This window comes from Oncorhynchus masou, chromosome 5, assembly GCF_036934945.1.
Source record: "Oncorhynchus masou masou isolate Uvic2021 chromosome 5, UVic_Omas_1.1, whole genome shotgun sequence".
Lineage (NCBI taxonomy): Eukaryota > Metazoa > Chordata > Actinopteri > Salmoniformes > Salmonidae > Oncorhynchus > Oncorhynchus masou.
The window spans coordinates 69434416-69459510 of NC_088216.1; the positions used below are offsets into that span (position 1 = coordinate 69434416).

Consider the following 25095-nt stretch of genomic DNA (forward strand, 5'->3'; position numbering starts at 1 on the left):
TTATTGAGTTTGTGCTACAGGATGCAAATTTCTGTTTGAAAAAGCTAGCCTTTGCTTTCCTAACTGCCTGTGTATATTGTTTTCTAACTTCCCTGAAACGTTGCATATCGCAGGGGCTAATCAATGCTAATGCATTACGCCACAGGATGTTTTTGTGCTGGTCAAGGGCAGTCAGGTCTGGAGTGAACCAAGGGCTATATCTGTTCCTGGTTCTACATTTTTTGAAATCGGGCATGCTTATTTAAGATGGTGAGGAAAGCACATTTAAAGAATAACCAGGCATCCTCTACTGACGGAATGAGATCAATATCCTTCCAGGATACCCGGGCCAGGTCGATTAGAAAGGCTTGCTCGCTGAAGTGTTTTAGGGAGCATTTGACAGTGATGAGGGGTGGTTGTTTGACCGCAGACCCATTACGGATGCAGGCAATGAGGCAGTGATCATTGAGGTCCTGGTTGAAGACAGCAGAGGTGTATTAGAGGCCATGTTGTTCAGGATGATATCTATGAGGGTGCCCGTATTTACAGATTTGGGGTTGTACCTGATATGTTCATTGATCATTTGTGTGAGATTGAGGGCATCTAGCTTAGATTGTAGGACGGCAAGGGTGTCCCAGTTTAGGTCACCTAACAGTACAAGCTCTGAAGATAGATGGGGGGGCAATCAATTCACATATGGTGTCCAGGACACAGCCCGGGGCAGAAGGTGCTCTATAACAAGCGGCAATGGTGAGAGACTTGTTTCTGGAAAAGTGGATTTTTTGAAGTTGAAGCTCAAACTGTTTTGGCACAGACCTGGATAGTATGACAGAACTCTGCAGGCTAGCTCTGCCCCCTTTGGCAGTTCTATCTTGTCGAAAAACGTTATAGATAGGGATGGAAATGTCAGAATGTTTGGTGGCCTTCCTAAGCCAGGATTCAGACACGACTAGGACATCTCGGTTGGCAGAGTGTGATAAAGCAGCGAATAAAACAAACATAGGGAGGAGGCTTCTAATGTTAACATGCATGAAACCAAGGCTTATGGAGATGCACAAACTGGAAAAGGTTACAAAAGCATTGCTAAAGACCTTGGTGTTCATCAATCCATGGTAAGACAAATTGTCTACAAATGGAGAAGATTCAGGACTGTTGCTACTCTCCCTAGGAGTGGGCATCGTGCGAAGATCACTCCAAGAGCACAAAGGGCAATCCTGAAAGAGGTGAGAAGGAACCCATGGGTAACAGCAAAAGACCTTCAGAAAACTCTACAAACAACGAAAGTCTGTGTTCATGTGTCCACTATCAGAAAAACACTGAACCGCAATGGTGTTCATGGAAGGACACCACGAAGGAAACCACTGCTGTCTAAAAAAACATTGCGGCACATCTCAAGTTTGCCCAAGACCACCTAGATGTTCCACAACACTTCTGGGAAAATGTTGCTGTGGACAGATGAGACAAAAGTTTAACTTTTTGAGGAAAATGCATTATGCTATGTGTGGAGGAAAAATGGCACTGCACACCAACACCTCATCCCAACTGTGAAGCATGGTGAAGGGAGCATCATGGTTTGGGGCTGTTTTGCTGCCACAGGGCCTGGACACCTTCCAATCATTGAGGGAACAATGAATTCAAATGTGTATCAATACATTTTACAGGAGAAATGCAGGGCAGCAGTCCATGACCTCAAGCTTAAGAGAGGTTGTGTGATACAACAAGACAATGACCCAAAGCGCACAAGTAAATCAACTAAAGAATGGCTGAAAAGGAAGAAGATTTGTGTTTTGGAATGGCCAAGTCAGAGTCCTGACCTTAACCCAATTGAGATGCTGTGGCATGACCTGTAGAGGGCTATGCAAGCAAGACAACCCAGAAATATTGATGAACTAAAACAGATTTGTAGGGAGGAATGGTTCAAAATTCCTCCTCAACGTTGTGGAAGTCTTATAGGCAGCTACAGGAAACGTTTGGTGGAGGTTGTTGCTGCTAAAGGAGGATCTTCAAGTTACTAAATTCAAGGGTTCACTTACTTTTTCCAGCCTGCAAAGTGGATATTTACTCAATGTCTTCAATGATAATTTGAAGAGTACAACTGTTTGTGTGAATTAGTTTAGTCAGATTGTGTTTGTCTATTGTTGTGACTTACATGGGGCGGCAGGGTAGCCTAGTGGTTAGAGCGTTGGACTTGTAACCGGAAGGTTGCAAGTTCAAACCCCCGAGCTGACAATATGTTGTTCTGCCCCTGAACAGGCAGTTAACCCACTGTGCCTAGGCCGTCATTGAAAATAAGAATTTGTTCTTAACTGACTTGCCTGGTTAAATAAAGGTAAAATTAAAAAAACACAAAAAAAAAACATGAAGATCAGACCACATTTTATGACTAATCAATGCAGAAATCCATGGAATTCCAAACATTTTTCTTGCAGCTGTAAGTGTTGGGAGAGAATAGTTTTGCTCCTCTCTAAAGTAAAACAATATATGGGGCAAGCGAACTCGCCTACCTTCATCTAAATCTGTGTCTGGAATATATGCAGGCAGTAGTAGCCAGCCATGTATTAGCCTATTTATTATTCGTTGATAATTGAATAGGACTAAGTAAGTAAATCATGTGCATTTTCATCTGTCAGGGTAATTTACCTTTTAACAATGTGCGTGAATGAGTGAAGGTACATAACGATGCACTCTGAGTGATAGCGCACTTGATGTACATGCTTTACCAACATTTGAAGCGCACTTCCGGGTTTTCAGATTACGAGTATGATAAAACAACAGATACGATTACAATGAGATCGTCACACCCCTAACTGAGTAGGTCTATGCCATCTTAATTTTCCCAGTTTATCAAGAGATTTACCATTCAAATAAAAAGTATTACCATTATGTTGTTATGTAGTTAGATTGGTAAAAACAAAGTCAAATTTGTTTGATTTTAAAATTGATGCATTATCATACGCCCCTGGGAAATTGTAATAAAATTGTCAAATGTAATGATATTGAATATGGGCCATCAGCCTCCTTGACCGGTTGTTCTCTAATATTGACCTGTGGTATAGTAATAGTTAACGTGTGTAAAAGTGTAGTGCATAAGGGAAGTACCAAAACACCTTGATACAGGGGAGGCGCATGCATGCTGATGAGGAAATGTGGCTAGGATGGAAGAAAATACTTTCATAAAACTTGCACTGCTCAAAAAAATAAAGGGAACACTTAAACAACACAATGTAACACCAAGTCAATCACACTTCTGTGAAATCAAACTGTCCACTTAGGAAGCAACACCGATTGACAATAAATTGCACATGCTGTTGTGCAAATGGAATAGACAACAGGTGGAAATTATAGGCAATTAGCAAGACACCCCCAATAAAGGAGTGGTTCTGCAGGTGGTGACCACAGACCACTTCTCAGTTCCTATGCTTCCTGGCTAATGTTTTGGTCACTTGAATGCTGGCGGTGCTTTCACTCCAGTGGTAGCATTTAAATTTATTTATTTTTACCTTTATTTTACTAGGCAAGTCAGTTAAGAACAAATTCTTATTTTCAATGACAGCCTAGGAACATTGGGTTAACTGCCTGTTCGGGGGAAGAACGACAGATTTGTACCTTGTTAGCAAGACACCCCCAATAAAGGAGTGGTTCTGCAGGTGGTGACCACAGACCACTTCTCAGTTCCTATGCTTCCTGGCTAATGTTTTGGCCACTTGAATGCTGGCGGTGCTTTCACTCCAGTGGTAGCATTTATTTTTTATTTTTTTTAACCTTTATTTTACTAGGCAAGTCAGTTAAGAACAAATTCTTATTTTCAATGACGGCCTAGGAACATTGGGTTAACTGCCTGTTCAGGGGCAGAACAACAGTTTGTACCTTGTCAGCTCGGGGATTTGAACTTGCAACCTTCTGGTTACTAGTCCAACGCTCTAACCACTAGGCTACCCTGCCGGCCCATAAGACTGAGTCTACAACCCACACAAGTGGCTCAGGTAGTGCAGCTCATCCAGGATGTCACATCAATGCGAGCTGTGGCAAGAAGGTTTGCTGTGTCTGTCAGCGTAGTGTCCAGAGCATGGAGGCGCCACCAGGTGACAGGCCAGTACATCAGGAGACGTGGAGGAGGCTGTAGGAGGGCAACAACCCAGCAGCAGGACCGCTACCTCCGCCTTTGTGCAAGGAGAAGCAGGAGGAGCACTGCCAGAGCCCTGCAAAATGACCTCCAGCAGTCCACAAATGTGCATGTGTCTGCTCAAACAGTCAGAAAAAGACTCCATGAGGGTGGTATGAGGGCCCGACGTCCACAGGTGGGGGTTGTGCTTACAGCCCAACACCATGCAGGACGTTTGGCATTTGCCAGAGAACACCAAGATTGGCAAATTCGCCACTGGCACCCTGTGCTCTTCACAGATGAAAGCAGGTTCACACTGAAACAGATGTGACAGAGTCTGGAGATGCCGTGGAGAACGTTCTGCTGCCTGCAACATCCTCCAACATGACGGGTTTGGCGGTGGGTCAGTCAGGGTGTGGGGTGGCATTTCTTTGGGGGGCCACACAGCCCTCCATGTGCTCACCAGAGGTAGCCTGACTGCCATTAGGTACCAAGATGAGATTCTCAGACCCCTTGTGAGACCCTATGCTGGTGGGGTTGGCCCTGGGTTCCTCCTAATGCAAGACAATGCTAAACCTCATGTGGCTGGAGTGTGTCAGCAGTTCCTGTAAGAGTAAGGCATTGATGCTATGGACTGGTCCGCCCGTTCCCCAGACCTGAATCCAATTGAGCACATCTGGGACATCATGTCTCGCTCCATCCACCAACGCCACGTTGAACCACAGACTGTCCAGGAGTTGGCGGATGCTTTAGTCGAGGTCTGGGAGGAGATCCCTCAGGAGAACCATCCGCCACCTCATCAGGAGCATGCCCAGGCGTTGTAGGGAGGTCATACAGGCATGTGGAGGCCACACACACTACGGAGCCTCATTTTGACTTGTTTTAAGGACATTACATCAAAGTTGGATCAGCCTGTAGTGTTGTTTTCCACTTTAATTTTGAGTATGACTCCAAATCCAGACCTCCATGGGTTGATACATTTTGATTTCCATTGATCATTTTTGTGTGATTTTCTTGTCAGCACATTCAACTATGTAAAGAAAAAAGTATTTAATAAGAATATTTCATTCATTCAGATCTAGGATGTGTTATTTTAGTATTCCATTTATTTTTTTGAGCAGTGTATAAACCATGGGGGGGGGGCACAGTACCCTCCCGTGTCCAATAAAAAATGTAAAAACACAACCCTCCCCCTTCACCCCAGTAAATTTAGAACTGTCCCTTATGACCATTGGTTACATACATCTACACATACATTCTTTCTTTGGCCGCCTCTCCTTCCAGTTCTCTGCTGCCAATGACTGGAACGAACTACAAAAATCTCTGAAACTGGAAACACTTATCTCCCTCACTAGCTTTAAGCACCAACTGTCAGAGCAGCTCACAGATTACTGCACCTGTACATAGCCCACCTATATTTTAGCCCAAACAATTACCTCTTGCCCTACTGTATTTAATTTATTTATTTTGCTCCTTTGCACCCCATTATTTTTATTTCTACTTTGCACATTCTTTCATTGCAAAATCTACCATTCCAGTGTTTTACTTGCTATATTGTATTTACTTTGCCACCATGGCCTTTTTTTGCCTTTACCTCCCTTATCTGACCTCATTTGCTCACATTGTATATAGACTTGTTGATACTGTATTATTGACTGTATGTTTGTTTTACTCCATGTGTAAAACTTCAAACATCTGCTATCTGAGCAGCTAACCGATCGCTGCAGCTGTACATAGCCTATCGGTAAATAGCCCACCCAATTTTACCTACCTCATCTCCATACTGTTTTAATTTATTTACTTTTCTGCTCTTTTGCACACCAATATCTCTACCTGTACATGACCATCTGATCATTTATCACCCCAGTGTTAATCTGCAAAATTGTAATTATACGCCTACCTCCTCATGCCTTTTGCACACAATGTATATAGACTCCCTTTTTTTCTACTGTGTTATTGACTTGTTAATTGTTTACTCCATGTGTAACTCTGTGTTGTCTGTTTACACTGCTATGCTTTATCTTGGCCAGGTCGCAGTTGCAAATGAGAACTTGTTCTCAACTAGCCTACATGGTTAAATAAAGGTGAAATAAATAAATAAAAATAAAAGTGTAACTCTGTGTCGTTGTATGTGTCAAACTGCTTTGCTTTATCTTGGCCAGGTTGCAATTGTAAATGAGAACTTGTTCTCAACTTGCCTACCTGGTTAAATAAATGTGAAATAAAAAAATAAACATAACCATGGGTTATACAGTATTTGTGCCAGCCCTAGAGGTGACTGAATCATTGGGCAGTCCAATGACACAAAAGCTACTCAATTACTCAGTGACATTAAATATGCCCATTGACTCATGTCTTACCTGTCTCTGTTCCTCCAGAGCTCTGAGACGACGGCTGGCAGAGGACAGGAGAGTCTCCAGCTCCAGCTGCAGTGTGTCCAGCTCTTCAATACCGATGCCATCGTCCTCTGAGCGCCCGAGCACTGCAGTGTAGCGGGGGCACACCTTCACATGCTCTACTGGCTTAAAGTCATAGTACTTTAGAGGCGGGCAGTCCTTCAACTCACTCATCTTGACGGTTTAGAGTGGGCTATGTCTGTGTGGAGAGGCAGAGATAAAGTGCACCTTTGATCATACAAAAATGTACACTCATACATACGCTCCATCTGTCCAAAAAAAGAAACGCTCCTCACATTAATCACTGAACTCCATTAGCCTACTACTACTAACTTCAAGACCGGGGAACAACGTTGGTGATTGCCATTGAAGATATCGTGAACATTAGCGCGTTAGCTAGCTTAGCTAACCAGCTAACGTTAGCTAGCTTTAGCACAGTACCAGTAGTATCTGCGCTCAACGACCGGTGTTGCTTCCGAAACAAAAGTGAACATTCATAATATCAATCAGGACCCAAAATACGGTTTATAAATTGACAAAATAGTGGTTTGATTGCAAATACACCATGTAAATGGACCAAATGTTGAATATTTACGCACCAATATTTACCTCTGTACTGGCATCCATTATTGATTGAACCATCTGTGGAAGAGGGGGGGATAAGCATATTCAGTAAGAGGGTATTGTACGTTAACGTACTAGCTATTATTGAGGCAGAAAAAAATGAACAGTAATTCTCTGAGTGTTGAATGATTCTCAATTGTTAATAGTTTTTTTGAGCAATTCCCATATGACGAATACAGAACGTCAGTGACCCTCTAAATTGTAGAATGGCATCTCCGACAAATACCAAATTGTATTTGGGGATGTGGATTTATGGTAACGGGAATCAAACGAATATTAGGGATCTAAATGTTTTTGTTTGTCCCTAATTTAAGTGTATTTGTAGGTATACTATTACAATAGTCTGTCAGATAGTTAGGATTTTTTAAACGATACAATTCATTAAATTATAATTTTATTTAACTCCCCTAAAAAGTGAGGCCAACAAATGGATGCGTCCAAAGATGTTTCAGATAGCAGAAAGATGGCCGCGGCGACTGTCAAGTCGAAATCAATGAAAACGCTCTATCCGCTGTGATATGAGATTTGCGGAAGAGGAGTTGGCAGGCGTGGCAAAATAACTTCCGCCTTTAAAACCCACTACAACAGAGAAATGGTGAGTGAGTTAAATCTCTATTTAATCAGAAATACCGATTATATGCTCTGCTTTTAAATTCCCAGGCTGAACCTTAATCTGGTAGGTTGAACCTTAATATGGTGGTTTGACAGGACGCCCTAGGAAAAAAGTATTGATCAAAGCAAGACAGACTAGAAATCTCTGACAACACCACAACATTATTAGATCGTTCAATACTATGCAAATGAATGAGGCTAATATGTTTGTAGTAACATGGTTGTAGCAAAACCTGTGAACATGGTACAAACAGCACTGACAGCACTCTGTCTGAGACGGACATGTAAAGACTTAGTAAAAAAAAAAAGTTTCTAGGTGATTGTCGTGATAATTGAAATGTAATAGTGATGTTTTCTATCCGTGAGTTAATGTTGGCACTACCTCCCTCAGACAGCGACCCTGCGCCCATACTTGAACGCTGTGCGTGCCACACTGCAGGCCGCCCTCTGTCTGGAGAACTTCTCCTCTCAGGTAGTGGAACGCCACAACAAACCAGAGGTGGAGGTCAGGTGAGTTGTGTGTGAAAGAGTCTCTCTCTGTCTCTCTGTCCTCATGATGACATTGGTGTTATTTAATTCTTCAAGCTCTGTCAAGTTGGTTGTTTTCTCATTACAGGAGTAGTAAAGAACTCCTACTACAGCCTGTGGTGATCAGCCGCAATGACAAGGAGAAGGTCCTAATTGAGGGCTCCATCAACTCTGTGCGAGTCAGCATTGCTGTGAAGCAGGTCAGGGAATATGACCCGTCTTTTTGCATTCAATGTTATCCTTCCATTATCTTGATGTTGTGTGTTTGAGGAAATCAAGCCTTTCATATAGATTTGAAAGCTATCAGTTGTAGTCAATATGGAAACAAGTGTGTTTAATGCAAATTCTGATTAGTGCACTGTAATTGGCTCCATCAGGCTGATGAGATTGAGAAGATCCTGTGCCACAAGTTCATGCGCTTCATGATGATGAGAGCTGAGAACTTCTTCATTCTCAGGAGGAAACCGGTTGAGGTGATAAATGAAAATAAACTTAGATGTTCATGTTTTAAACTGGGGTTGAAAGAACCAGTGAGATTCAGAACAGGAAAGAAAACAGAGGCAGGAATAGAAACAGGTAATGATTCAATTGGTGTCGTTGGTATTGCTGTTGTTGGACTTGCTAATCTTTTTTAAATTCCTTTTCTCTTTCTTCGTCCATCTCTCCATCCTGTCATGTAGGGCTATGACATCAGTTTCCTCATCACCAACTTCCACACGGAGCAGATGTACAAGCACAAGCTGGTGGACTTCGTCATCACCTTCATGGAGGAGATCGACAAGGAGATCAGCGAGATGAAGTTGTCTGTCAATGCCCGTGCCCGTATCGTAGCGGAGGAGTTCCTCAAGAATGTAAGACTGCTATGTGTTCGAAGCAAAATCATCTACATTTTATAGAAATGTAGTCAAATCAGTGCGACTAATGGAACAGTATTATGATGCTTGTCAATGTCTTCCTTTTGTTGCAGTTCTGAGTTGGTGTCCTCTCATCCCTCACTGATCATATGACTTGGCCATCACCATGGATCAGGGCAGGCTCAAGGGTCCGATAGCAGGAAGAGGGTGGAGAAGCGTACTGTAAGTGAACAACCAATCAGCGAGGAATACCATAGAAAAGTGACCAATCCAGTGTGGGTGGGTGTGTGTGGCACCCAACTGCGTATCACAAGTATTTCCCTGTGCTCATAAATATTGATGACTGTATATAATGAATTATTTTCTAATTAGAACAAATCTCAAAGCCAAGGCGGGTCCTTAAGTATTAACCAGGTTGATATTCATGATTACCGGGACAAATGAGAATGTGTTGTGCCAACTGAAACAGCCTGTGTTGTTTTTATACATTCTGTGACTTTATGTACTCTTGTGTTTTGTTACAACAAAGAAAATGTAACCTCAATATAATGATCATCACGGAGATAAATTAAAAAAATATGTATGTTTACATTTTATTACAAGCTATCACAGATTTATTGAACTGTCCTAAAATAAGCCATGTTTGAAATGATCACCAATAAAACTCATGAGAGCTTGTTTGTAGTTCTGAGTAATGGTGCTCGTGTGTCCCATCCATGCTCTTCTTTTTGTCCACATCCTCATTGTTGAGGTTGAGTGTGTGTATACCATTAGATATGTACACTGAGTATACAAAACATTAGGAACACCTGCTCTTTCCATGACAGACTGACCAGGTGAAGGCTATGATCCCTTATTGATGTCACTTGTTAAATCCACTTCAATCGGTGTAGATGAAGGAGAGGAGACAGGTTAAAGAAGGATTTTTAAATCTTGAGACAATTGGGACATAGATTGTGTATATGTGCCATTCAGAGGGTGTGCCTTTGAACAGGATATTGTAGTAGCAGGTGACAGTCACACCGGTTTGAGTGTGTCAAGAACTGCAATGCTGCTGGGTTTTTCACGCTCAACAGTTTCCTGTGTGTATCAGGAATGGTCCACCACCCAAAGGACATCCAGCCAACTTGACACAACTGTGGGAAGCATTGAAGTCAACATGTGCATGCGTCCATGTGGAATGCTTACGACACCTTGTAGAGTCCATGCCCTGATGAAATGAGGCCGTTCTGAGGGCGAAAGGGAGTGCAACTCAATATTAGTGTTCATAATGTTTTGTACACTCAGGGCACTTTAATTTCAAAATCTTTTCCTGTGGCACTAGCTGTGTTGGTTGGGACTCAAGTCTGCTAAGATCAGCTGTTTCTCTTCAGTTTGCGCAGAGTAAGGCTCATTGTATTATTTCAGGTGTGAGAAAGGAGAAGTGAATGTGTTGCTGGTTCAAAAATGAGCGAGTCAGATCTTGCATGTTTCCTGGTTAGAGTGTGGGCCTCTAGCGCTGAGCTGGGGGAAGGTAGCTGAGCGTTAGGCAAGTAGCCGAAAGGTTAGAATCCCTGAGTGACTATGTAAAAAATCTGATGTGCTGTTAAGCAAGACACTTAACCCTAATTGCTCCTGTAAGTCGCTCTGGATAAGTCTCTGCTAAATGACTAAAATGTAACTAAAACAGACTGGTTGTAGTATTTATTTTGTTTAAGATTTCCCTCCGTTCGTAAACTTTAATTTTTTTATTTCACCTTTATTTAAGCAGGTAGGCTAGTTGAGAACAAGTTCTCATTTGCAACTGCGACCTGGCCAAGATAAAGCATAGCAGTGTGAACAGACAACACAGAGTTACACATGGAGTAAACAATTAACAAGTCAATAACACAGTAGGAAAAAAAAGAGAGTCTATATACATTGTGTGCAAAAGGTATGAGGAGTTAGGCGAATAATTACAATTTTGCAGATAAACACTGGAGTGATAAATGATCAAATGGTCACATACAGGTAGAGATATTGGTGTGCAAAAGATCAGATAAGTAAATAAATATAAACAGTATGGGGATGAGGTAGGTAAAATTGGGTGGGCTATTTACCGATAGACTATGTACAGCTGCAGCGATAGCATATGTTTGAAGTTGGTGAGGGAGATAAGTCTCCAACTTCAGTGATTTTTGCAATTCGTTCCAGTCACAGGCAGCGGAGAACTGGAACTAAAGGCGGCCAAATGAGGTGTTGGCTTTAGGGATGATCAGTGAGATACACTTGCTGGAGCGCGTGCTATGGGTGGGTGTTGCCATCGTGACCAGTGAACTGAGATAAGGCGGAGCTTTACCTAGCATGGACTTGTAGATGACCTGGAGCCAGTGGGTCTGGCGACGAATCGTTCGCTGCAAACACATTTCATTATGGCCAATTATTATCTTCAAATATTATTTTCATAACACTGAGTTCCAGCATATTCATTCAACACTGGTGCCTTTTGGTCATTTGTATGCAGTTTTGTGCTTGGCTGATTTGGAGAAAATCTAACTGTTAGGTAATCTCTAATAGAGGTACTATGTTTGATGAATCTGAGGCAGCTGTATAAAAACACATCTTTATTGAAGATTTTGAAAAATCACAGGAAAAACATTTTGAAAAACACAGGAAAAATGATCAAACATTTGGATTCAACAGCAGCCAACACAAGCACCAACAATTGAATATGCCCACATATTTGCATATGCTGATGGTGTAGCCAACACATTTTTATAATTGCACATCTCAAAATACTTTTTAATATAAAACATTGACATGAAGAAAAACAGTGACACTTCTGAGGTTCAAAATGGACAAGTGAATCACACAATCAATACTTTGAGGGGGTTCATACTTTACAAAAATAAGTTGTAGTCCATTTCTCTCCTAGACAAGACAACGCTGTAAGCTATATATAAAGCCTTAACACACATAAACCAAACTACTAACAAGGACGTACTGCTCTTCCTACCATGAGAATGAAGCAGCAAAAGGTAATGGGTCTGAGTAATTCCCTGAAAGCATACCCCAAAACCCTAGAATGCAAGCAGAACTGTTAATTTAATTCCCATTTCTGTTTGGACCTCGAAACCATTGGTCTGAATGTGCTGTAGACTGACTGAGATACCTACGGAGGAGTAATAAGGCCAACTGATACAATTGTACAGGCCAATGGAGGATGCTTACAGAAAGGCCAAAAGGCTCTGGATCCTTCAGTTCACATTGCTCTGAACATAAGACACCAAAACAGGACAAGGATGTGCTCAGAGAGGGAGAAGGGGCGGAAAAACAACCTGGTCTCAGAGCAAAACGTGTTATATCTTACTCAAATCCTTGCCACTCCATTTAGTATGATACACTATATATATATAAAAGTATGTGGACACCCCTCCAAATTAGTGGATTCGGCTATTTCAGCCTCACCCGTTGCTGACAGGTGTATATAATCAAGCACACAGCCATGCATTCTCCATACACAAACATTGACAGTAAAATAGCCTTACTGAAGAGCTCAATGACTTTCAACGTGATACCACCTTTCCAACAAGTCAGTTTGTAAAATGTCTGTCATGCTAGAGCTGCCCGGTCAACTGTAAGTGCTATTATTGTGAAGTGGAAATGTCTAGGAGCAACAACGGCTTAGCTGCGAAGTGGTAGGCCATACAAGCTCACAGAACAGGAACGCCGAGAGCTGAAGTGCGTAAAAGTAATCTGTCCTCGGTTGCAACACTCACTACCAAGTTCCAAACTGCCTCTGGAAGCAACGTCAGCACAAGAACAGTTCGTTGGGAGCTTCATGAAATGGGTTTCCATAGCCGAGCAGCCGCACACAAACCTAAGATCACCATGCGCAATGCCAAGCATTGGCTGGAGTGCTGTAAAGCTTGCCACAATTGGACTCTGGAGCAGTGGAAACACGTTCTCTGGAGTGATGAATTACACTTCACCATCTGGCAGTCCGGCGGACGAATCTGGGTTTGGCGGATGCCAGGAGAATGCTACCTGCTCGAATGCATAGTGTCAACTGTAAAGTTTGGTGGGGGAGGAATAAAGGTCTGGGTTACTTAGTTCCAGTGAAGGGAAATCTTAGTGCTACAGCATACAATGACATTCTGTGCTTCCAACTTTCTGGCAACTGTTTGGGGAAGGCCTGTCCCTGTTTCAGTATGACAATGCCCCTGTGCACAAAGCGAAGAGTGGAGGCTGTTATAGCAGCAAGGGGGGGTGACTCCATTTTAATGCCCATGATTTTGTAATGAGATATTCAACGAGTAGGTGTCCAAATGTGGTGTGTGTTACTTAAAGTTAGGTTACATTACATTGGCCTACAAATGTAATGTCGATCAAACAATATAATATGAATTGTAAGACGTATAGTATCCTACATCTTGATAGTTTAGTATGATATATTGCGTTTGACTGCTTTAGTAGGATATGCTACGTTAGACTGCTTTAGTATGACATGCTCCGTTAGGTTAGGAGTTAGATTGAAGGAATATGGTTAGGGGAAGGGTTAGCTAACATGCTAAGTAGTTACAAAGTAGCTTAAAGAGTACAGTTCTTTCAGAAAATATTCATTTAAAATGTGGACTTATTCCACATTTTGTGTTACAGCCTGAATTTAAAATTGATTAAATCGTTTTTTCCCCTCACCCATCTTCACACAAAACCCCAAAATGACAAAGTAAAAACATGTTTTTAGAAACTTTTGCAAATTTATTGAAAATGAAATACAGAAATCTTTCATTTACATAAGTATTCACACCCCTGAGTCAATACATGTTAGAATAAGATTTGGTGAGATTACAGCTGTGTTTTTCTGGGTAAATCTCTCAAGAGCCTTGCACACCTGGATTGTACCATATTTGCCCATTATTTATTTTTTAATTCTTCAAGCTCTGTCAAGTTGGTCGTTGATCATTGCTTGACTGCCATTTTTAAGTCTTCTGTCTTTAAGAAGACAGGCCACTCAGGAACATTCAATGTCATCTTGGTAAGCTACTCCAGTGTAGCTTTGGTCTTGTGTTTTAGGTTATTGTCCTGATGAAAGGTGCACTTTTCTGTTGGAAAGCAGACTGAACCAGATTTTTCTGGTTCTGCTTAGCTGTATTTGTTTCTTTTATTCTAAAACAACTCCCTAGTCCTTGCCGATGACAAGGATACCCATAACATGACGTAGCCAACACCATGCTTGAAAATGAGTGGTACTCAGCGATGTATGAATGTTGAATTTGCCCCAAACATGACACTTTGTATTCAGGACATGAAGCTTATTTATTTGCAATTTTTACTTTAGTGCCTTATTGCAAACAGGATGCATATATATTTTTATTCTGTACAGGCTTCCTTCTGTTCACACTGTCATTTAGGATAGTATTGTGGAGTAACTACAATGTTGTTGATCCATCCTCAGTTTCTCCCTATCACAGCCATTAAAAACAAACTATTTTAAAGTCACCATTAGCCTCATGGTGAAATCCCTGAGCGGTTTCCTTCCTCTCTGGCAACTGAGTTTGGAAGGATAACTGTATCTTTGTAGTGACTGGGTGTATTGATACACCATCCAAAGTGTAATTCATAACTTTGCTTTGCTCAAAGGGATATTCAATGTATATGTATATAATATTCAATCTACCAATAGGTGCCCCTTTGTGAGGCATTGGAAAACCTCCCTGGTCTTTGTGGTTGAATCTGTGTTTGAAATTCACTGCTCGACTGAGGGACCTTAGAAATAATTGTATGTGTGGGGTACAGAGATGAGGTAGTCATGTTAAACACTACTATTGCACACAGAGTCCATGCAATTTATGTGACTTGTTAAGCAAATCTTTACTCCTGAACTTATGTAGTCTTGCCCTAACAAATGGGTTGAATAATTATTGACTCAAGACATTTCTTAAAACATTATTCCACTTTGATAGTATGTGTGTAGGTCAGTGATACATTTCAAATTTAATCCATTTTAAATTCAGGCTGTAATACAACAACTTTTGGAAAAAGTAAAAGGGTGTCAATACTTTTCTGTCGTTGCTAAAATGCTAATGTTGTCCGTGATGAGATTTGAACACACAACCTTCGGGTTGCTAGATATTCGTGTTATACGCCTACCCATCCACCCTCCTTTTGTTTTTGCTTTAAGTAATCTGTCATCCCAAACATATAACTTACCATACTAATTTGAGCATGCCAGATTTACGCAGGCTAATGTAATGTAACCTAACAAAGTAACATATCATACTTCATGGAGTGGCATGGATTTTTGTCAAATACAGTACCAGTCAAAAATATGGACACACCTACTCATTCAAGGGTTTTTCTTTATTTTTACAATTTTATACATTGTAGAATAATAGTGAAGATATCAAAACTATGAAATGGCACATATGAAATCATGGAGTAACCAGAAAAGTGTTAAACAAATCAAAATATATGTTTTATTTGAGATTCTTCAAAGTAGGCACCCTTTGCCTTGATGACAGCTTTGCACACTCTTGGCATTCGCTCAACCAGCTTCACGAGGTAGTCACCTGGAATGCATTTCAATTAACAGGTGTGCCTTGTTAAAAGTAAATTTGTGGAATTTCTTTCCTTAATGCGTTTGAGCCAATCAGTTGTGTTGTGACAAGGTAGGGGTGGTATACAGAAGATAGCCCTATTTGGTAAAAAAGCAAGTCCATATTATAGCAAGAACCGCTCAAATAAGCAAAGAGAAATGACAGTCCATCATTACTTTAAGACATGAAGGTCCGTCAATTCTGAAAATTTCAAGTGCAGTTGCAAAAACCATCAAGCGCTATGATGAAACTGGCTCTCATGAGGACTGCCACAGGAAAGGAACATCCAGAGTTACCTCTATTGCAGAGGATAAGTTCATTAGCCTTACCAGCCTCAGAAATTGCAGCCTAAATAAATGCTTCACAGAGTTAAAGTAACAGACACATCTCAACATCAACTGTTCAGAGGAGACTGCGTGACTCAGGCCTTCATGGTCTAATTGCTGCAATGAAACCACACCAATAATAAGAAAACACTTGCTTGAGCCAAGAAACACAAGCAATGGACATTACACCAGTGGAAATCTATCCATTGGTCCAATTTTCCAAAATTGTGGTTTTTGGTTCCAACTCCCGTGTCTTTGTGTGACGCAGAGTAGGTGAACGGATTATCTCCGCATGTGTGGCTCCCACCGTGAAGCATGGAGGTGGTGCTTTGCTGGTGACACTGATTTATTTAGAATTCAAGGAACACTTAACCAGCATGGCTACCACAGCATTCTGCTGCTATATACCATCCCATCTGTTTTGGACTTAGTGGGACAATCATTTGTTTTTCAACAGGACAATGACCCAATACACCTCCAGGCTGTGTAAGGGTTACTTGAGCATGGAGAGTGATGGAGTGCTGCATCAGATGACCTGGCCTCCACAATCACCCAACCTCAACCAAATTGAGATGGTTGGAATGCAGAGTGAAGGAAAAGCAACCAACAAGTGCTCAGCATATGTGGGAACTCCCTCAAGACTGTTGGAATAGCATTCCAGGTGAAGCTGGTTGAGAGAATGCCAAGAGTGTGCAAAGCTGTTATCAAAGCAAAGGGTGGCTACATTGAAGAATCTAAAATATTTTTTTGATTTGTTTAACACTTTTTTGGTTACTACATGATTCCATAGTTGTGATTGTCTTCACTATTATTCTACAATGTATAAAATAGTACAATCGAGAAAAAAAAACTTGAATGAGTTGGTGTCTAAACCTTTGACTCATACTGTATGTTTTGCTTTGAGACCAGGCTTTGAAAACATTACATCGCCCAACAAAGAACCATCAATTGAGTGAGTTGCACAGATCAAATGTCCATTGACTCTGTACCACTAGACACAAGTAATGACACGTAGTAACAGGGAGGTAGAGGAGAGCCCAAACTTCAATCCGAGTGGCTTGCATTTCAGAGGTGAGGTGGCACTGTCTGCAAGGCATCTTCTGTGGTGCGGTGAACGTTGACGTTCTGAAAGAGGAACATACACGTTTTACATCCCTTTGAAGACACACCAGAATGACGAATCAAATCTCAAATCCATGGAGTTTCAAAATAAGGGACATGTTCAAATCCCCCATAGCTTCAAGGCATAGAAGTCCTAGAACAAGGCATTTAATTTCAGTGAGAGACACACTGTGCTATACAAAGTGAGGTTTGTTTATGTTTGCGGCAGAGATAATGGTTTAGAGAAATAGATATTAGTTTAGACAAATGACCATTATTGTTCCTGGTCAGCTGTGTGTATGAAAAAGGCATGTTTTGCAGTTGGCTTTGTGGATGAGGAGAGTTACTGTTATGGTGTCAGGAAGAGGTCAAGCACTGTTCTACAAACAGGTGTTTGTATTGAGTCTGATGAATAGGCATTAGTAGTCTACAGAGGAAATTACTTCCAATACAGCCTCTGCATATTAATAAGGGTTGAGGACGAAATGCTCTGCATTTGCATAGCACAGTAAAAGATGTTTCTGAAGACATTTATAGAACAAAAACGTGAGGGTCAATGTATCGATACATAAAATACAGCAGGGCTGGTCAAGTCGATTTTATTAACATAGCCAGTAAACAGTGATATGTCAACTACTTCCTCATATTCCCTATGGAGCAGAAACCTTCACATTCTAATAAAAAATGTGTTCCTCTGGGGCCATCTTCAGACATGATTATAAAATTAACATTTAATCTAACTTGATCAAAATAAAAATACACTAAACTGAAAGAATTTAAAAAACTAACTAATTAAAGAAACACTCAAGAGTTTAGGTTTCAGAGTAAAGGTGCAAAACACTACCTCATCAAGTAGACATTTGTGCAACGCTATGAACACTGACAGACACACATTCAACTTTTAAACTAATTAAGACAGTGAGTCACATTGAAATCCACAGACTCACTACTGACAAATAATAATAAAATACTGAGCTTCCCGAATAAAAAAAGTGACATACATCCATGAGACTAAATTTAAAAAAGGTTATCCTGAAATGAAAATATTTGAAATGAAATGTGCTTCGGGTTAAATCGCTTCACAGTTGGCAGTTCAACATTGATTTACAAAACCATTATGTCAATTTGGAGGTCAATAAACAAAAAGAAAACCATACCCTTATGGTAGGGATATTTACAAATGAACTAGATTCCAGTTAATTAGAATTATTATTGAATACTCCAAAACAAATCAGAGTACTTCTGATGTCAGGAAGTAAAGAGGATATGGAGTGACTGAGGACTAAGTGTCTGATTGAAGGACAAGTTAATGGGGCAGGGCCAGAAGGAGGAGTGGAAAGAAGGGAGTGTGAGAGCATGAGGGATACCATCTCACTGATGAGCTGGTACTGTTAGCAAAGCCTCCTCGGCCATCCGCGACACCTTTACGTTCTGTTCAGCAATGAAACAAAAGGTTGGGGTCAAACATCAGGGAAACAAAATAGCTATAATGGGAGGATGGGGGGGAAAGAGAGGGGGCTCTAATTCTAACAAACCTAGCGCAATGGTAAATCTTAGCGCTGGTGGTAGCGTTATAGGTTCAGGGTGAGTCAGAAATATTTTTGTCATTTTCACAACTGGAATTATAGGCAGAGTAGTTGGTGGTGGCGTGAAAGGGCTGGGTTTTGATGAATAAATAAGTTGAGTGTGTCAAGACTTGGCCCTTCACTGGCCAATCAGAACATAAACCATGGCTAAATATGCAGTTGCATCAAGTTGTGTATTTATGGTCTTTTATGTATTGCAACTCCAATTTGAATGTTAGTCCGTTATAGCCTAGTTTGCTGAATATGTTGAACATGTCAGCCCACATTGTTCTAAAACACATTGCTTCAATATGGAAACATAGGCAACAGCATTCGCACTGATACAGGGGCAATGTCTACTGTAATTTGCAGTCTGGACATGCCAAACGTAGTCAACAAGCAACATTAAATTCACTAGGCTATTGATAAGGCCTAAAATGACAGTCCACAATTCTAATAAAAAACAAAATAACTTGTTTTAAATAGGCAATGTCTAAATACAGTTACAGGCACCATAACTGCTCCCCATGGGCACATAATACAGACCAGGCAAATAAGACTATGTAGGGTTTTACTCAAATCCAAACTTTTCACAGGAACTGGATAAAGATCCAATGTAAAGAGACCGGGGGAATGTCCACTCACCATTATACTTCACAACTGTAATGTTTTATAAACATCATGGAACCACCTTACAGATCACATTTGCACTTCTCCAGAAATAGCAGACAAAATGTCAATTGCATTCAAGCCAATATTAGGCTCCTGTCAATTGTATCATTAAAAAAAAAGAAGAATCTGTTGTTGATATGGCATTATGAGGACTGAATATTTTGGAAGAGCATGTCTTCGGGAAATCGGTAGTGGGGATGGATAACCTACTTGAACAAGCAAAACGCAGGTATGTGAATTGTGAATAATTAAAATGCACAAGGGCTTAAACCTCCAATATTTAAAAGCACACCCAGTAGAAACCATTTATTCAAAAGCCTCCTTTGGCCAGGACAAAAAGGCACACCTATGCGATGTTGCTAAACCAGCCTTGATTAATGGGAGGGTAGGCTATGCTTGTTTTTTAATCCAATTAAATGAAAGGGGCGGAAATCAATAATTTGTTAAGGTTTCTAAGTACAAGGTTCACTGGCACATCTCTCCTTCCATGGGCCCTGTGCATCATGGCTGGATAGGCTGCACTTCTGCTCTCAAAATCATGCCATTATCAATATCGTTATCGTTAAGAGCTGCATTTTGTGTTTTAAAACTTACCATTAGTGCTGCATGAAATTGTAACTTTTGCATTTGTTTTTAAAGGACACACCTCAAATATTGCCATCTCTCCAACCTCAGTGCAAACGAGCTGATGTTCAACAGGTAAATTGACAAACCTGGCGTTAGGACTGGAAAATGTCAGCCTGACATTTTTTACATGCCTAAATTGCAAACTAATGTGCATTTGACACTAGCGCCTCCTTAGCACCAGCTGAAAACAGAGCCCAGGATGTGATAATAGTCCATTTAATTATTTAATTATCAAAGTTAATTTGAATAGTTACACTTCCTAAATGCTTCTCTACATATACGATAAAGAAATGTCGTGAACATGATTCCTAATCACACAGATTTCACCTGATGATATAACATCATGAATCATGTCGTTCCATCCCACTATCCTCTAATTGGTTTATTCAGGATGAGCGTGTGAAATGGTGATGGACAATGGATGAAGGTCACAACATGAGTCACGATCACCATCTTTAGTACTGAAACCAGTGCACATGACATCTTTACAATAAAGAATCCACTCTAAGCATTACTATTAAACACTCCTCTGATTATGAAGCCATTGCAACCAGGACTGTTGAAAAGCACTACAGCTACACAGCTTACAGAGTTTAGAGTCATCTGTCAAGCATAGCACAGATTCCCCCTTATGTTTACCAAATCTGCCACCAAATCAGTATCTGTGTGTGAGTATGTAGATATACAAACCTCTGGTCTATCTCTGTGAGTGTTCACTGCGTCCACATTTAGGTAGATGGACTCCACCTTACAGCCTGAAAACACAGGGCACAGAAAGGTGCATTCGTGCATTATAAACAACTAAATCCAATGTGAAATATTACTGTTATTTCACAATTAACATTGAAGTAGGTACAGACAGGACTGTGTAGCAGTGGAAGGCCAGTCTTACCATAAGCCACTGGCGTGAGCTTCAGCACGGTGTGCAGTGGGCACTTCAAGTAGGGCAGCTCCTCTGAGAAACAACACACAAACATTACCAAGAAATCTATTACAAAAGAGATCTGCAAAAAGAGACTAAACAACACCTTCCATCGGTCTTATCCAGGAGAGACAACCAGACTGACCTGCGGTCTTATCCAGGAAGTATGCCAGCAGGCAGCGCATGATAGCCTGGTGACAGACCACCAGGATGTTCTCCTGCCTCTCCAGCTCCATGATGACCGGCTCCAGACGCTGCACCAGGTCTTCATAGGACTGAGGAGACAGGTCAACTGTTAGATACACTCAGAGAAACAGACCAATCAAGACTCTCACTTGGCCAAAAAGGGTGACAAAAACTTAAGGCAGGGGGTAAAAAAAAAACAAGTACTTTGTTGAAGCACCGTTGCCAGCGATCACAGCCTAGAATCTTCTTTAGTATGACGCTACAAGCTTGGCACACCTGTATTTGGGAGTTTCTCTCCTTCTCTGCAGATCCTCTCAAGCTCTATCAGGTTGGATGGGGAGCGTCGCTGCCCAGGTATTTTTAGGTCTCTCCAGAGATGTTGAAATCGGGTTCAAGTCTGGTCTGTGGCTGGGCCACTCAAGGACATTCAGAGACTTGTCCCGAAGCCACTCCTGCATTGTCTTGGCTGTGGGCTTAGGGTCGATATCCTGTTGGAAAGTGTTCCTTCGCCCCAGTCTGAGGACCTCAGTGCTCTGGAGCAGGTTTTCATCAAGGCTCTCTGTACTTTGCTCCGTTCAACTTTCCCTCATTCCTGACTAGTCTCTCAGTCCCTGCAGCTGAAAAACATCCTTACTCTATGATGCTGCCACCACCATAGGGATGGTATTGTCCAGGTGATGAGTGGTGCCTGGTTTTCTCCAGACGTGATGCTTGGCATTCAGGCCAAAGAGTTCTATCTTGGTTTCATCAGAACAGAGAATCTTGTTTCTCATGGTCAGAGTCGTTTAATTACCTTCTGGCAAACTCCAAGTGGGCTGCCGTGCCTTTTACTGAGGAGAGGCTTCCGTCTGGCCACTCTACCATAAAGGCCTGATTGGCAGAGTGCTACAGAGATGGTTGTCCTTCTAGAAGGTTCTCCCATCTCCACAGAGGAACTCTGGAGTGCTGTCAGAGTGACCATCAGGTTCTTGGTCATCTCCCTGACCAAGGACTTCTCCCCCTTTTGCTCAGATTGGCCGGGTGGCTCTAGGAAGAGTCTTGGTGGTGGGTCCAAACTTCTTCCATTTCAGAATGATGGAGGCCGCTGTGTTCTTGGACACCATCAATACTGCAGACATTTTTTGGTTCCCTTCCTTAGATCTGTGCCTCGACACAATCCGGTCTGGAGCTCTACGGACAATTCCTTCGACCTCATGGCTTGGTTTATGCTCTGACATGCACTGTCAACTGTGGGACCTTATATAGACAGGTGTGTGCCTTTCCAAATCATGTCCAATCAACTGAATTTACCACAGGTGGACTCTAATCAAGTTGTAGAAACATCTCAAGGATGATCAATGGAAACAGGATGCACCTGAGCTCAATTTCGAGTCTCATAGCAAAGGGTCGGAATACTTATGTAAATAACGTTTCTTTTTTAAAATAAATTACCCCAAAATTCTAAAAAACTGTTCTTGCTTTGTCATTATGGGGTATTGTGTGTAGATTGTTGAAGATTTTTATTTTATTTAAATACATTTTAGAATAAGGCTGTAATGTTACAAAATGTGGAAAAGTGAAGGGGTCTGGATACTTTCCAAATGCATAATATGTAGCTATTTATTTAGCATGCTAAAAACACAGCCTAACGTTAGCAAGCTGCTGGGAGAATGTCATGTCAGTGGATGAGTGGCCAACTTTTCCCCTCTCATTTCGTTTTTTGGCGGCTACAGCTGGAGATGCAGGTGCCATTTACTTAGCCAGCAAGAAATGTGAATTGCTTTGCTAGCTAGCTACGCTGAACAACTTATCCAGGTAACAAGCACATCTCTTAGTTGTTTATCAAATGTATTTGGCATCGATTAAATGGGCAGGCAGGCAGTTCCCCATTCGGTTGTCAAAACTTGCGTTGGGACAAGCATGTATTGGCAAGCAAGCTGCACAAGGGTGAGCAGGCTACTTTTCCACAGCGTTAAATCAGTACAATTTTGACGACCAACTTCAAGCTGAAAAAGTTTGAGAGTTTATCTACTTTTGCCTTGTTAGATTTTAGCTCATCTCGCTCTGGCTAACGTTAGTTGTTGATCTTAGGGAGGGAGAGAGCCTATCTGTTCATGGTTGTTTGATCAATAGGACTGTAAAGTTTCCAAATGTATGGATGCCTGTGTTACAGTACTTAAATATTTACAGAAATCTATTCAGGTGTATATTTTGGCTTTTGGCGAATGCTTTCTAATGGTCTTAAGTCACACTGACGCTACTGCCTGTAAACACAGTCCAGCTCAAAGTACATTTTTGCAGGCCAGTATGGCAAATGGCTTATTTGCATATAGGTTCTACTGTAGCTCTGATTGACTATGGTGCACCGGTCTGTGTAGGTTCCGGTCCTGGACAAGACTGACACGGTTTTATTTACTGCAGTGTCTTAATTGTCCAAACGCACAGCTGCTTTCCAACTATATATTACTATAGAATCTTCACAAAGGCCTTACTCTGTCAATCCCAAACATTCCATGAAAGTATGGAAACGGCCATATCTAAGTGCTGGCTTGTCAAAAACATTGTTAAGAACTGTACAGCTCTTCAGCAGAAGCAGGTCCTCACACATATTTCTTGACACATAAAACCAGCATTCAGGTTGGCAGAGCACTTTCATTATACATAAAGATGATTTAACAAATGAGGCATTAGAGAATGTTCTTCTCACTCACCTCTCCCTTTGGGTAACGGTAGCGGTATTTGTCCTGGTCCCTCATTGCAAACTCCAGCGGGTAGTGCTGCTGGATCTCCTCATACATCATCTCCTCACACACACCCTGAGGATAAACACACAGTTACTCAAACACACCGCAACATATTTAGTAAATCACAGACTTGCACAATTTTCCAAATCTACATCTGTATATTGCATTTTAGTTATACTGTTTATGCACACTCCATATTTACTTATATACTGGGTTCTTGACAAACCTCACTAATATATCTTCTGCCGATGCAGTCCGGACCCTGAACAGCACCTACCCCCAGGCCAGAAGACTGCTAAATAGTTAGTTAAATAGTTAACCTATAGCTACCCGGACTATCTGCATTGACTCTTTCTGCACTTAACTTATCACATATCCTGCTGCTACTGTGTATTATCCATCCTGGTGCCTAGTCACTTGATCCCTACCTATACGTACACATCTACCTCAATTATCTCATACCACTGCATATCAACTCGGTACTGGTACCCCGTGTATACAGCGAAGTTATCCTTACTCATTGTGTATTTCATCCCCAGGTTATTATTTTTTCCATTATTTCAAAAAATTGTTGTGAAGGGTCCATAAGTAAGCATTTCACTGTTAGTCTACACCTACTGTTTACAAAGCATGTGATTTACACATCATTCTTAGTAGATCTTGTGTAAATTAATCCAGTGTATATATATGTACAGATTAAGGGTTTCCAACCTTTTCTAGTATGAGAAAAAAATGAAACTTCAAAAGCTACTAATTTAATTTGAGGTTTCAAATAGGCATATTCTCTTCTCTCCCCTGCAACTCTTCCTCCGGGTCCTTTGTGTACTATATATTTTGTGTCAATATACCTGGTAAAATAATGGTTAATAAACAACTAAGGAGGGCCCTATAAAATCTGATTTCTTCCCCAAATTATTTTTTGAAAATATTTTCCCAAATGAGGTTTTTTTATATATTTTTTTTATTTCACTCTCAAAAATACAATTGTTCATAGAGAAACAACAGAATTTGATGTTCTGAGCCCATGTCAATGCTTAAATCATATCAGAAGACCATTTTTTAGGCCTGGAAGAAAACAAAGGAAAAAAATCAATTTGTTAGCCCAATTCCCCTTCAATTACACATGTGCTGTCTAATGTGCCGGTCTAGCGATGGTTCTGTACTGCTGCTGCTCATTTCATGGCAAAATTAACAAATAACTAATAAATACTAATGATATACATCCGCCAGGTAAGCATACTTGGCAGTTAACATTTAAATTGAGAAGGTTTTGGGGAAAGTATCTGTCAACGCACAAGATTTATTGCATCAACTGGCTGGC

At 41.1% G+C, this 25095-nt stretch overlaps 3 protein-coding genes across 7 annotated transcripts in view; 1 reads left to right on the forward strand and 2 right to left on the reverse strand.

The window, feature by feature from the left end:
• The window catches only part of LOC135540152 (transcriptional adapter 3-like), a 33367-nt gene extending 26072 nt beyond the window's left edge, over nucleotides 1–7295 (reverse strand). The window contains exons 1-2 of one of the 3 annotated variants that reach the window (XM_064966577.1): nucleotides 7087–7294; nucleotides 6442–6676 (exon numbers count right to left, since the gene is read on the reverse strand). In XM_064966577.1, coding sequence (XP_064822649.1) covers nucleotides 6442–6651 — 210 coding nt within the window. In that variant the 5' untranslated portion in view covers nucleotides 6652–6676; nucleotides 7087–7294. Of the gene's footprint in view, nucleotides 1–6441; nucleotides 6677–7076 lie in introns of all 3 variants that reach the window. The other 2 variants (XM_064966578.1, XM_064966579.1) reach the window with 2 other exon arrangements.
• A 290-nt stretch (nucleotides 7296–7585) lies between these two features.
• Nucleotides 7586–9779, forward strand: LOC135540153 (actin-related protein 2/3 complex subunit 4-like). Its single transcript, XM_064966580.1, has 6 exons — nucleotides 7586–7696; nucleotides 8105–8223; nucleotides 8330–8441; nucleotides 8619–8714; nucleotides 8922–9092; nucleotides 9209–9779. The coding sequence occupies exons 1-6, from the start codon at nucleotides 7694–7696 to the stop codon at nucleotides 9212–9214; spliced, it is 507 nt and encodes a 168-aa protein (XP_064822652.1). The 5' UTR covers nucleotides 7586–7693; the 3' UTR covers nucleotides 9215–9779.
• A 1883-nt stretch (nucleotides 9780–11662) lies between these two features.
• Nucleotides 11663–25095, reverse strand: part of LOC135540154 (6-phosphofructo-2-kinase/fructose-2,6-bisphosphatase 4-like) — a 47250-nt gene continuing 33817 nt past the window's right edge. For 2 of the 3 annotated variants that reach the window (XM_064966583.1, XM_064966581.1), the window contains exons 10-14: nucleotides 23742–23846; nucleotides 21011–21140; nucleotides 20836–20898; nucleotides 20634–20698; nucleotides 17663–18510 (exon numbers count right to left, since the gene is read on the reverse strand). In XM_064966583.1, the coding sequence (XP_064822655.1) occupies nucleotides 18451–18510; nucleotides 20634–20698; nucleotides 20836–20898; nucleotides 21011–21140; nucleotides 23742–23846 (423 nt within the window). In that variant the 3' untranslated portion in view covers nucleotides 17663–18450. Of the gene's footprint in view, nucleotides 17104–17662; nucleotides 18511–20633; nucleotides 20699–20835; nucleotides 20899–21010; nucleotides 21141–23741; nucleotides 23847–25095 lie in introns of those variants that run through there. The other variant, XM_064966582.1, reaches the window with a different exon arrangement.

Excerpts from the sequence above, each read along its gene's own strand:
- LOC135540153 (XM_064966580.1), top strand. Across the intron at positions 8,442-8,618 it reads TCAGCATTGCTGTGAAGCAG|GCTGATGAGATTGAGAAGAT; the intron begins GTCAGGGAATAT and ends TGGCTCCATCAG. Across the intron at positions 8,715-8,921 it reads TCAGGAGGAAACCGGTTGAG|GGCTATGACATCAGTTTCCT; the intron begins GTGATAAATGAA and ends CCTGTCATGTAG.